Below are 14182 nucleotides of genomic sequence, written 5' to 3' on the forward strand. Positions count from 1 at the left end.
AAATAAGCGTAAACCAGTATATGGAAAACTCGTAGGCACCGGATCAGTGATGGATAATTATGCCGGATGCGGTTCATCATGTAACAGTCATAACATAGGGTGACACAGAACTAGCTCCAATTCATCAATGTAATGTAGGCATGTATTCCGTATATAGTCATACGTGCTTATGGAAAAGAACTTGCATGACATCTTTTGTCCTACCCTCCCGTGGCAGCGGGGTCCTATTTGAAACTAAGGGATATTAAGGCCTCCTTTTAATAGAGAACCGGAACAAAGCATTAGCACATAGTGAATACATGAACTCCTCAAACTATGGTCATCACCGGGAGTGGTCCCGATTATTGTCACTTCGGGGTTGCCGGATCATAACACATAGTAGGTGACTATAGACTTGCAAGATAGGATCAAGAACTCACATATATTCATGAAAACATAATAGGTTCAGATATGAAATTATGGCACTCGGGCCGTAGTGACAAGCATTAAGCATAGCAAAGTCATAGCAACAGCAATCTCAGAACATAGTGGATACTAGGGATCAAACCCTAACAAAACTAACTCGATTACATGATAGATCTCATCCAACCCATCACCGTCCAGTAAGCCTACGATGGAATTACTCACGCACGGCAGTGAGCATCATGAAATTGGTGATGGAGGATGGTTGATGATGATGACGGCGGCGAATCCCCCTCTCCGGAGCCCCGAACGGACTCCAGATCAGCCCTCCCGATAGGTTTTAGGGCTTGGCGGCGGCTCCGTATCGTGAAACGCGATGATTTCTTCTCCCTGATTTTTTTCTCTCCAAAAGCAAATATATAGAGTTGGAGTTGGCGTCGGAGGGCATCCAGGGGGCCCACGAGGTAGGGGGCACGCCCTAGGGGGGCGCCCCCCACCCTCGTGAGAAGGGTGTGGGCCCCCTGGTCTTCATCTTTGGCGAGGATTTATCATTATTTTTTCTAAGATGTTCCGTGAAGTTTCAGGTCATTCCGAGAATATTTGTTTTCTGCACATAAAACAAGACCATGACAATTCTGCTGAAAACAGCGTCAGTCCGGGTCAGTTCCATTCAAATCATACAAGTTAGAGTCTAAAACAAGGGAAAAAGTGTTTGGAAAAGTAGATACGACGGAGACGTATCAACTCCCCCGAGCTTAAACCCTTGCTTGTCCTCAAGCAATTCAGTTGACAAACTGAAAGAAAGAAAGAAAAACTTTTACAAACTCTGTTTGCTCTTGTTTGTTGCAACTATGTCAAGCCAGCATTCAAGTTTTCAGCATAGATCATAACTAACCACATTTGCAATAATTCTCAGGTCTCATAATTACTCATATCAATAGCATAATCAACTAGCAAGCCATAATAATAAATCTCGGATGACAACACTTTCTCAAAACAATCATAATATGATATAACAAGATGGTATCTCGCTAGCCCTTTCTAAGACCGCAAAACATAAATGCAGAGCACCTTTAAAGATCAAGGACTGACTAGACATTGTAATTCATGGTAAAAGAGATCAAATCATAGTCACACCCAATATAAATTAATAGTGATGAATGCAAATGACGGTTGTGCTCTCCAGCTAGTGCTTTTTAATAAGAGGGTGATGACTCAACATAAAAGTAAATGGATAGGCCCTTCGCAGAGGGAAGCAGGGATTTGTAGAGGTGCCAGAGCTCGGTTTTAAAATAGAGATAAATTGCATTTTGAGCGGTATACTTTCATTGTCAACGTAACAACTAAGAGATGACGATATCTTCCATGCTAAACACATTATAGGCGGTCCCCAAACAAAATGGTAAAGTTTATACTCCCCCTCCACCAACAAGCATCAATCCATGGCTTGCTCGAAACAACGAGTGCCTCCAACATACATCAGGTCCCAGGGGGAGTTTTGTTTGCAATTAATTTTGATTTAGTTTGCATAAAGCATGGGACTGGTCATCCCGGTGACCAGCCATTTTCTCGTGAGTGAGGAGCGGAGTCCACTCCTCTTGAGAATAACCCGCCTAACATGGAAGATAAGGACAGCCTTGGTTGATAAATGAGCTATTCGAGCATACAAAACAGAATGATTAATTAAAGGTTTAGAGTTTGGCACATACAAATTTACTTGGAACGGCAGGTAGATACCGCATATAGGAAGGTATAGTGGACTCATCTGGAATAACTTTGGGGTTTAAGGGATTGGATGCACAAGCAGTATTCCCGCTTAGTGCAGGTGAAGGCTAGCAAAAGACTGGGAAGCGACCAACTAGAGAGCGACAACAGTCATGTACATGCATTAAAATTAATAAACATTGGATGCAAGCATGAGTAGGATATAATCCACCATGAACATAATATCGTGAAGGCTATGTTGATTTTGTTTCAACTACATGCGTGAACATGTGCCAAGTCAAGTCACTTAAATCATTCAAAGGAGGATACCACCCCATCATGCCACATAATAACCATCTCAATGGCATGTTGGCACACAAGGTAAATCATTATAACTCATAGCTAATCAAGTATGGCACAAGCAACTATGATCTCTAATTGTCATTGCAAACATGTTTATTCATAATAAGCTGAATCAAGAACAAGGGACTCATCATATTTACAAAAACAAAAGAGGTCGAGTTCATACCAGCTTTTCTCATCTCAGTCAGTCCATCATATATCATCATAATTGCCTTTCACTTGCACGACCGAACGGTGTGAATAATAATAAGAGTGCACGTGCATTGGACTAAGCTAGAATCTACGAGCATTCAATAAACAGGAAAAGACAAGGCAATATGGGCTCTGGGTTAAATCAACAATAATACTTATAAGAGCCGCTTCAACAATTTAATTATGGTCTTCTCCTACTGACCCCCAAAGAAAGGAAAAGAAATAAAACTATTTACACGGGAAAGCTCCCAACAAGCAAAAGAAGAATGGGAAATATTTTTGGGTTTTCTTTTTAGTTATTACTACTACAGCAGAAAAATAAACTACTACTAATTTTTTTTGGTTTTTCTTAAGGTTTAACAAACACACAAGAAGAAAGCAGGGAAAAGAAAATAAACTAGCATGGATATTACAGTGAAAAAGTATGAGCACCGACATCTAGTAATGAGTGTGTGTGAACATAAATGTAATGTCGGTGAGAAATACGTACTCCCCCAAGCTTAGGCTTTTGGCCTAAGTTGGTATATTGCCACGGCTAGCCTGGTGGATATCCATAATAATAATTGTTGGGGTCGTACTGTGATGAGGAAGAAGAAGGCTCCGATTGCCACTGGCTGGCAATCATCTCCGGATCCCACTGATAGATAGACTATCGTGAAGGATCAAATTGTGGTTCCGGTTCTGGCTCCTCGACTGGTGCAGGGTTCCGGTAGGCATGAATAGCCGTCAACGGAACAAGGTACGTGCCTACAGTCAAATCAAACAAGGAAGGAGCAGGTAGGATAATAGTCTCAGGATGATGTTTGTTAAAGAACAATTGATATTTAAGCTCTCCTGCCCTATTCTTAACAATAAAATCATGTGCCACCATACTTTTATGATCTAGATAAACACGGGGCAACACCTTTTCTTCCTTCTCAGCATGCCTAATAGGTATGTTAAAATATGCAGCTAGGCGTGTAGCATAGATGCCTCCAAAGATGGGACCCTTAGTACGGTTCATACTTAACTGTCTAGCAATAATACTGCCCATACTAAAAGTGTTATCACTGTATAAACCGTGGTGCAGAATAATTATATCAAGGATACTAAGGTTTCCACAGTTTCCGCGTACAATTAAACAACGACTAGCAAATAATGCAAAGTAACGTAAAACAGGAAAATGTATGCTAGTGATTCGTGCATCGGAAACCTTCCTAGTTTCTCCTACAGTGATAGTATCAGTAAACCCAGCCACATCATCATGATGTGGTTCTTCTGTCTTGCCCTCAAAAGGGACTAAACAAATCCGACAGAAATCATAAAGTGACATCTCCTTATGCTCATCATATAAATGAAACTCCATCGTAGGTGGTGAGTTCCTAGAATGAAAATGAAAGTTTTGCACAAAAGTATTTTGAGTAAGAGATATTGATCGCATTGGTCGGGGAGGAAAGCGATGAGGCCTGCATTGTGAGCCAATTCATGAAAATCTTCATAGATACCGGCTGCTCTCAAGAAATCATCAGAAGGCCATTCACACGCCCGAATCTCCGCGGTGCGCGGCAAATTATACTTAGGCTTCGGTGCCTTTTCCTTTGAGCTTTGGCTTGATGAGCCCCTCAAAAATCTCCTCATTATTTTTCTGAAATAATCTGAAATTTTTATTAACTTCAAACAAAAGTGAACCAACTTCAATAATATTGATAGCAACTACTCCTACAAGTGCCTAAAGCCTATATCAAGCATTAGAACTACTTGGAACCATATAAATTTGACATGAAAGCTCAAGAACATGGTCACCTATGCAGCACAATTTTCAAAGAATAAAGCACTAGAACAAAAACTAATTGGACCAATGGAGGAGTCACATACCAAGGAACAATCTCCCCAAGCAGTTTTGCGAGAGGTGCTTTGAGCAAGGAGATCGAAAATCATAGCAAAAGTGGCTGGAACTCGTGCTTGAGTTGGTTTTTCGGGTTTGTGTGAGACAGAGGAAGAAGATGGGTGCTGGGATAAGTGGAGGAGGGCTACCGTGGGCCCACGAGGCAGGGGCGCGCCCTAGAGGGGGGGCGCCCACCACCCTCGTGGCCAGGTGGCAGCTCCTCCCGCGGTAATTTTTGCACAGTAAATCCTCAAATATTCCCGAAAAAATCATATTAAATTGGCATGTCATTCTTAGGACTTATTTTCAGGATATTTTTATGTTGCATGGATAAGTCAGGAAACAGACAGAAAAATACTATTTTTACTTTATTTCTACTAATTGACAGAAAATAAAGAGAGGGTATAGAAGGTTGTGCTTCTAGTTTCATCCATCGCATGCTCATAAAAAAGAATCCACTAACAAGGTTGATCATGTCTTGTTAACAAACTCATTCCGATAATCATGAAACTGGAGAAATTTCGAATAACACTAAGTTACCTCAATGGGGGATATGCACATCCCCAATAATAAGTATATCATATTTCTTTTTGACAGTAGGAAGAGGAAATTCAAAACCTCCAAATATAGTCAATGGAATTTTTCCAATAGAGTTGATACTATGAACTTGAGGTTGTTTCCTCGGAAAGTGTACCGTATGCTCATTACCATTAACATGAAAAGTGGCATTGCCTTTGTTGCAATCAATAACAGCCCCTGCAGTATTAAGAAAAGGTCTTCCAAGAATAATAGACATACTATCATCCTCGGGAATATCAAGAATAACAAAGTCCGTTAAAATATTAATGTTTGCAACCACAACAGGCACATCCTCACAAATACCGACAGGTATAGCAGTTGATTTATCATTCATTTGCAAAGATATTTCGATAGGTGTCAGCTTATTCAAGTCAAGTCTACGATATAAAGAGAGAGGCATAACACTAACACCGGCTCCAAGATCACATAAAGCAGTTTTAATATAATTTCTTTTAATGGAGCAAGGTATAGTAGGTACTCCGGGGTCTCCAAGTTTCTTTGGTATTCCACCCTTAAAAGTATAATTAGCAAGCATGGTGGAAATTTCAGCTTCCGGTATCTTTCTTTTATTAGTAATGATATCCTTCATATATTTAGCATAAGGATTTGTTTTGAGCACATCAGTTAATCTCATACGCAAAAAGATAGGCCTAATCATTTCAGCAAAGCGCTCAAAATCCTCATCATCCTTTTTCTTGGATGGTTTTGGAGGAAAAGGCATGGGTTTCTGAACCCAAGGTTCCCTTTCTTTACCATGTTTCCTAGCAACAAAATCTCTTTTATCATAACGTTGATTCTTTGATTGTGGGTTATCAAGATCAATAGCAGGTTCAACTTCTACATCATTATCATTACTAGGTTGAGCATCATCATTAACATCATTATCAATATTTTCATTAGGTTCATGTTCATTACCAGATTGTGTTTCAGCATCAGACATAGAAATATCACCTGGATTATCAGGTGGTTTAGCAATAGGTTCACTAGAAGTTTGCACAGTTCTATCATTTTTATTCTTCTTCTTTTTAGAAGAACTAGGAACATCAATATTATTTCTTTGAGAATCTTGCTCGATTTTCTTAGGGTGGCCTTCAGGATACAAAGGTTCCTGAGTCATTCTACCAGTTCTAGTAGCCACTCTAACAGCATAATCATTTTTCTTACTATTCATTTCATCAAGCACTTCTTTTTGAGCCTTAAGTACTTGTTCTACTTGAGTGGTAACCATAGAAGCATGTTTGCTAACAAGTTTAAGTTCACCTTTAATATTAGCCATATAATCACACAAGCGTCTAATCATATAAGCATTTTCTTTTAATTGTCTACCAAAATAAGAATTGAAGTCGTCTTTCTTAAACATAAAGTTATCAAACTAATTCAAGCACTGACTAGCAATTTTAGTAGGAGGGGCTTCAGCTTTATCATATCTATAGAGTGAATTTACCTTTACTACCTGTGTTGTGATATCGGGATCAGGAGGTTCTTCAGTAAATAAAGAATTGAGATCATATGTTTCTTCAACAGGCGGTATATTAAGACCATGTATTTCTTCAATAGGAGGTAAATTCTTAACATCTTCAGCTTTAATACTTTTCTCTTTCATAGATTTCTTTGCCTCTTGCATATCTTCGGGACTGAGGAATAGAACACATCTCTTCTTTAGAGTTGGTTTAGGAATAGACTCAGTAATTGGAGCAGGAGCTGGCTCAGGAGGTGCCCAATTATTTTCATTTGTGAACATATTATTCAATAGAATTTCAGCTTCATCCGGTCTTCTTTCCCTGAAAAGAGAACCAGCACAACTATCTAGGTAATCTCTGGAAGCATCGGTTAGTCCATTATAAAAGATATCGAGTATTTCAGGTTTCTTAAGAGGATGATCAGGCAAAGCATTAAGTAACTTGAGAAGCCTCCCCCAAGCTTGTGGGAGACTCTCTTCTTTAATTTGCACGAAGTTGTATATTTCCCTCAAAGTAGCTTGTTTCTTATGAGCAGGGAAATATTTAGCAGAGAAGTAATAAATCATATCATGTGCACTACGCACACAACTAGGATCAAGAGAATTAAACCATATCTTAGCATCACCCTTTAATGAGAACGGAAATATTTTTAGTATATAGAAGTAACGCGATCTCTCATCATTAGTGAACAGGGCACCTATATCATTTAACTTAGTAAGATGTGACACAACAGTTTCAGATTCATAGCCATAAAACGGATCAGATTCAACCAAAGTAATTATATCAGGATCAACAGAGAATTCATAATCCTTATCAGGAACACATATAGGTGAAGTAGCAAAAGCAGGGTCGGGTTTCATTTTATCTCTAAGTGATTCTTTGTTCCATTTAACTAATAACCTCTTAAGCTCATATCTATCTTTGCAAGCTAAAATAGCGGCAGAAGATTCCATATCAAAAAGTTAGCCCTCAGGAATAACAGGCATATTTTTATCATCACTATCATCATCGTATTCAGATTCAATAATTTCTTTTTCTCTAGCCCTAGAAATTTGTTCATCAAGAAATTCACCAAGGGGCACAGTAGTATCAGGCATAGAAGTAGTTTCATCATAAGTATCATGTATAGCAGAAGTGGCATCATCAATAACATGCGACATATCAGAACGAATAGCAGAAGCAGGTGTAGGTGTCGCAAACTTACTCATAACAGAAGGTGAATCAAGTGCAGAGCTAGATGGCAGTTCCTTACCTCCCCTCGTAGTTGAGGGATAGATTGTTGTCTTAGCATCTTTCAAGTTCTTCATAGTGTCCAGTAGATATAAATCCTAAGTGACTCAAAGAATAGAGCTATGCTCCCCGGTAACGACGCCAGAAATTGGTCTTGATAACCCACAAGTATAGGGGATCACAACAGCTTTTGAGGGTAGAGTATTCAACCCAAATTTATTGATTCGACACAAGGGGAGCCAAAGAATATTCTCAATTATTAGCAGCTGAGTTGTCAATTCAACGACACCTGGAAACTTAGTATCTGCAACAAAGTGTTCAGTAGCAAAGTAATATGATAGTGGTGGTAGCGGCAACAAAAGTAAAGACAGCAAAAGTAATGTTTTTGCTATTTTGTAGTGATTGTAACAGTAGCAGCGGGAAAGTAAATAAGCGTAAACCAGTATATGGAAAACTCGTAGGCACCGGATTAGTGATGGATAATTATGCTGGATGCGGTTCATCATGTAACAGTCATAACATAGGGTGACACAGAACTAGCTCCAATTCATCAATGTAATGTAGGCATGTATTCCGTATATAGTCATACGTGCTTATGGAAAAGAACTTGCATGACATCTTTTGTCCTACCCTCCCATGGCAGCGGGGTCCTATTGGAACCTAAGGGATATTAAGGCCTCCTTTTAATAGAGAACCGGAACAAAGCATTAGCACATAGTGAATACATGAACTCCTCAAACTATGGTCAACACCGGGAGTGGTCCCGATTATTGTCACTTCGGGGTTGCCGGATCATAACACATAGTAGGTGACTATAGACTTGTAAGATAGGATAAAGAACTCACATATATTCATGAAAACATAATAGGTTCAGATCTGAAATCATGGCACTCGGGCCCTAGTGACAAGCATTAAGCATAGCAAAGTCATAGCAGCATCAATCTCAGAACATAGTGGATACTAGGGATCAAACCCTAACAAAACTAACTCGATTACATGATAAATCTCATCCAACCCATCACCGTCCAGCAAGCCTACGATGGAATTACTCACGCACGGCGGTGAGCATCATGAAATTGGTGATGGAGGATGGTTGATGATGACGACGGCGGCGAATCCCCCTCTCCGGAGCCCCGAACGGACTCCAGATCAGCCCTCCCGATAGGTTTTAGGGCTTGGCGGTGGCTCCATATTGTGAAACGCGATGATTTCTTCTCCCTGATTTTTTTCTCTCCGAAAGCAAATATATAGAGTTGGAGTTGGCGTCGGAGGGCATCCAGGGGGCCCACGAGGTAGGGGGCGCGCCCTAGGGGGGGCGCCCCCCACCCTCGTGAGAAGGGTATGGGCCCCTTGGTCTTCATCTTTGGCGAGGATTTTTTATTATTTTTTCTAAGATGTTCCGTGAAGTTTCAGGTCATTCCGAGAATATTTGTTTTCTGCACATAAAACAAGACCATGGCAATTCTGCTGAAAACAGCATCAGTCCGGGTCAGTTCCATTCAAATCATACAAGTTAGAGTCTAAAACAAGGGCAAAAGTGTTTGGAAAAGTAGATACGACAGAGACGTATCACGTACCAAGGCCGCTTCGCAAATCTCGGTCCAATCCAAGAACGTTTAACACCCGCACACGAAAAGAGGCAAAAGGAGGGCACCGGAGGACATAGGAGTGTCGGATTGCGAAACGGACAACGGGGAAAATGCTCGGATGCATGAGACGAACACGTATGCAAAATGCGATGCACATGATGACATGATATGAAATGCATGACAAGAACAAAATGCAAAACAAAGACAAAAACCAACCACGAAGGGAAACTCATATCGCATCTCCGGAAAAGGCAAGAGTCAGAGTACAAATATGGAAAGTCGTATCTGGGGCGTTACAACAACGTATGTTGTTATGCGGTTTGACCGATAAAGATCTCTGTAGAATATGTAGGAGCCAATATGAGAATCTAGGTTCCGCTATTGGTTATTGACCGGAGATGTGTCTCGGTAATGTCTACATAGTTCTCGAACCCGTAGGGTCTGCACGCTTAACGTTCGATGACGATTTGTATTATGAGTTATGTGATTTGATGTACCGAAGGTTGTTCTGAGTCCCGGATGAGACCACACACATGACGAGGAGTCTCGAAATGGTCGGGACGTAAAGATCGATATATTGGAAGGCTATATTCAGACATCAGAAAGGTTTTGAGAGGTTCGGGTATTTTTCGGAGTACCGAAAAGTTATGGGAATTCGCCGGGGGAAGTATTGGGTCTTCATGGGCCTAGTAGTGGAAGAGAGGAGGCAGACCAAGGTGGGTCGTGCGCCCCCCTACCCCAAACCGAATTGGACTAGGGGGGCCGAGCCCCTTTCCTTCTCTTCTCCCTCTCCTTCCTTTCTCTCCTACTTGGACTAGGAAAGGGGGAAACCTACTCCTACTAGGAGTAGGAATCCCCCCTTAGGGCACACCCCTTGTGGTCGGCCCTCCTCCTCCTCCCTTCCTTTATATACGGGTGTGATGCCCCCGATTCAACCGTACACTAATCGTACACGCAAATGTGTACGATCAAGATCAGGGACTCACGGGAAGATATCACAACACAACTCTACAAATAAAATAAGTCATACAAGCACATATTACAAGCCAGGGGCCTCGAGGGCTCGAATACAAGAGCTCGATCATAGACGACTCAGCGGAAGCAACAATATCTGAGTATAGACAAAAATTAAACAAGTTTGCCTTAAGAAGGCTAGCACGAACTAGGATACAGATCGAAAGAGGCGCCGGCCTCCTGCCTGGGATCCTCCTAAAGTACTCCTAGTCGTCATCAGCGGGCTGCACGTAGTAGTAGGCACCTCCCGAGTAGTGGTAGTCATCGTCGACAGTTGCGTCTGGCTCTTGGACTCCAACGTCTGGTCGCAACAACCGGGTATAGGAAAGTGGAAAAAGGGGGAGAAAAGCAACCGTGAGTACTCATCCAAAGTACTCGCAAGCAAGGAGCTACACTACATATGTATGCATTGGTATCAAATGGAAAAGGCTATCATATGTGGACTGAACTGCAGAAAGCCGGAATAAGAGGGGGATAGCTAGTCCTATCGAAGACTACGCTTCTGGCCACCTCCATCTTGCAGCATGTAGAAGAGAGTAGATGGTAAGTTCACCAAGTAGCATCGTGTAGCACAATCCTAACCGATGACCACCGGTTGTATCTTGCACTTGGAAGGGTGTGTTTTATTAGTATCCGGTTCTAGTTGTCATAAGGTCAAGGTACAACTCCGGGTCGTCCTTTTACCGAGGGACACGGCTATTTGAATAGATCAACTTCCCTGCAGGGGTGCACCACATTTCCCAACACGCTCGATCCCATTTGGCCGGACACACTTTCCTGGGTCATGTCCGGCCTCGGAAGATCAACATGTCGCAGCCCTACCTAGGCACAACAGAGAGGTCAGCACGCCGGTCTAAATGCTATGGCACAAGGGTCTGGGCCCATCGCCCTTTGCACACCTGCATGTTGCGAACGCGACCGGTGAGCAGACCTAGCCTCCCTTATACAAGAGTAGGTGTTCCAGTCCAACCCGGCGCGCGCCGCTCAGTCGCTGACATCACGAAAAGGCTTCGGCTGATACCACGACGTCGAGTGCCCATAATTGTGCCCGCGTAGAAGGTTAGTGCGTATAGGCCAGTGGCCAGACTCAGATCAAATACCACAATCTCGTTAAGCGTGTTATGTATCTGCGAACACTGACCAGGGCCAGGCTCACCTCTCTCCTAGGTGGTCTCAACCTGCGCTGTCGCTCCGCCACAAAATAACAGTCGAGGGCCATCGGGAACCCAGGCCCACATCTACCGGGATGGAGCCACCTGCCCCTTCAGCCCCCATCTCCGAACAGTATCATAAGTAATGTAATAGTATAAGTATATATCATATGCCCGTGATCACCTCCCGAAGTGATCACGGCTCAGTAGTATAGCATGGCAGACGGACAAGAGTGTAGGGCCACTGATGATAATCTAGCATCCTATACTAAGCATTTAGGATTGCAGGTAAGGTATCAACAGTTGTAGCAACAATGACAGGCTATGCATCAGAATAGAATTAACGAAAAGCAGTAACATGCTACACTACTCTAATGCAAGTAGTATAGAGGAGAGTAGGCGATATCTAGTGATCGCGGGGGGGGGGGGGGGGGGGGGCTTGCCTGGTAGCTCTGGCAAGAGAGAGGGGTCGTCAACACCGTAGTCGAACTGGGGGTCGCCGGCAGTCTCGGGGTCTACCGGAAAGAAGTAACAGAGGGGGAACACAATAAATAACAAAGCAACACAAGGCATGACATAGGAATACGCGGTGCTAGGGTTCCCGGTGTTTCGTGTTTTCGGACAGTTGAACCGGAGGGGGAAAGTTGCGAGTTCGATAGGTTAGGGATGTGTGGTGGTCGAACGGGCTGCGTATCCGGATTCGTCTCGTCGTTCTAAGCAACTTTCATGTACAAAGTTTCTTCATCCGAGTTACGGATTATTTTATATTAATTTTCAAAGATTTAAACATTTCTAAAATTACTATTAATTAATTTAATACAAAAATCACTTAATGTTAAATGCTAAGTGTACACAAAAGTAAACACAACATTCTGTCACACAGGCTAATAGTGGGGCCAGGGTGCCCAGTTGACTCAGTCAAGGGTCCAGTCAGCAGTCAACTGGGTTGACTGTTGACCGGGTCAAGCTGACAGGCAGGACCCAGGTGTCATACTCTATAGTTAAACTAGTTTTAGTTAGTTAATTTAATTAGCTAGGTGGGGCCCTGTGTCAGTGGGGGATTAGTGGGAGTTTACTGCTAATTAGAATTAGGGCCCACTAGTTAAACGGTTGGGACCACGGTCAGGGGGATAAGGCCAAATCAGAGAGAGGGCTGGGCTTGCACAGGCGCTCACGGGCGCCGATGGCAGCGGCGACCAGCGCGGCGGCGCACGTTGAGCAGCAGCAGCCAGCGGACGGCGCGAGGCGCGGGCAGATGGCGGCACAGCAGGCGTGCGAGCGCGAGGAGGCGTGGGCTCGGGCACGCGGGGCGTGGACTGGGTGAGGGCGTGGACGCGGCGGCGGGCGCTGTGACCGCGGCCACTGTCAGGAGCACGGGCGGCACGGACGACGGCCTACGGCGGTGAATCGAGGAGGGGAGAGAGGGAACAGCCGCGGGAGCTCACAGAGGAGGTCGTGGGCGACTCGAGGCAGTGTGGGGTGGCCGGAGGCGAGCAGACCGACGACATCGACGTGCAGCAGGAGGTCAGGGCGGCCGATGTAGCGCACGCGGAGCTCAGGGAAGACGGGCACGGTGCAGGAGGAAGGGAAGGAGGTCGGGCGCGACGTTGTAGAAGAGGGGCGCGCGCAGGTAGGCTCGAGGCAGTCGCCTGCGGCCATGGGAATCGGGGGGAGGAGCTCCTCTCCTGGTGCGCGCGCGTGTGGTAGCGGTGGTGCGGGAGGATGAGGGAGCGAGGTGAGAGATGGGATCGAATGAGGGGATGGGGCTAGGTTTAGTATGCTGGTGGGGGCGGCTGGGCCCTTAGGTTTTCTAGATGGGCCAAGTGCCCAGTAGGTTAGGTTAGTTTTTTTTTGCCTTTTTCCTGTTTTTCCCTTACTCCTTTTCTCTTATTTCTTTCACTGTTTTATATTTGGATTGCATAGTAAATGAATTTAGTTCCTTATGAAACTTAGGACATAAATATTAGACCATGTAATGACCTAGCACAAGAAGTTCCAAATATATTTGAATAGCATAAGTATTTGTTTATTTGTAAAAGGTTAAATTAAATGTGGTTTGTTCCTGTTTTAATTATCTTATTGGCATATAAGCATTCCCAAAATGTTGTTTGATGTTTGTTAATTTGTTAGTGAATATTTACAACCTTTTGAACATGTCTAATTCACTGATTTATGAAGTTATAATTTGACTTGTTATTTGAATTTTGAATTTGATCTTGGTTTGAAACAAGTGAGGTTTAGCAAAAATGTAACCATGATGACCTGGCATGATTAGCAAGGGTTTACTATAGCTTAATTATCCGGGTGCCACAATTCTCCTCCACTACAAGAAATCTCGTCCCGAGATTTAAGAGGCGTAAGGTCGGGTGGTTCTGGTTACGAAATTCTAGCGAGTGTTCTCGGTCTTAGTTGCTCTTATCGAAGAGGTCGATCCATCACGTTGATGTCTCCATTCCCTTGCTTCAGGTCACCATGATGAGGTCGTCATCCTTTCCTCGGGAACTCCAACATACGTACGAAGGACAAGGGTTGACTTCGAAAGAACGAACCGCTACCATGTTGCTTATTTGGTAGATAATATCAGGAAAGGTGGCGGAAGTAACCCTCGAATTGAAGCTTAAGAAGATATCAAGA

General features: G+C 43.3%; 1 protein-coding gene across 3 annotated transcripts; it reads right to left on the reverse strand.

The window, feature by feature from the left end:
* Positions 1-415: 415 nt before the first annotated feature.
* On the reverse strand, positions 416-13307 carry LOC125549000 (uncharacterized). Of its 3 annotated transcripts, XM_087513773.1 has the most exons (4): positions 12994-13307; positions 11992-12063; positions 5066-10698; positions 416-4285 (listed from the first exon to the last, which is right to left on the reverse strand). In XM_087513773.1, the coding sequence occupies exon 3, from the start codon at positions 6462-6464 to the stop codon at positions 5067-5069; it is 1398 nt and encodes a 465-aa protein (XP_087369899.1). In that variant the 5' UTR covers positions 6465-10698; positions 11992-12063; positions 12994-13307; the 3' UTR covers positions 416-4285; position 5066. The 3 variants fall into 3 exon arrangements, with proteins under 3 accessions (XP_087369899.1, XP_048568462.2, XP_048568461.1); XM_048712504.2 differs by lacking the exon at positions 416-4285 and having other exon boundaries at positions 10377-10698; positions 12994-13300; XM_048712505.2 differs by lacking the exon at positions 11992-12063 and having other exon boundaries at positions 416-10698.
* Positions 13308-14182: the final 875 nt, after the last annotated feature.

Source organism: Triticum urartu, chromosome 3A, assembly GCF_056163025.1.
Source record: "Triticum urartu cultivar PI428250 chromosome 3A, HENAU_Tu73, whole genome shotgun sequence".
NCBI lineage: Eukaryota > Viridiplantae > Streptophyta > Magnoliopsida > Poales > Poaceae > Triticum > Triticum urartu.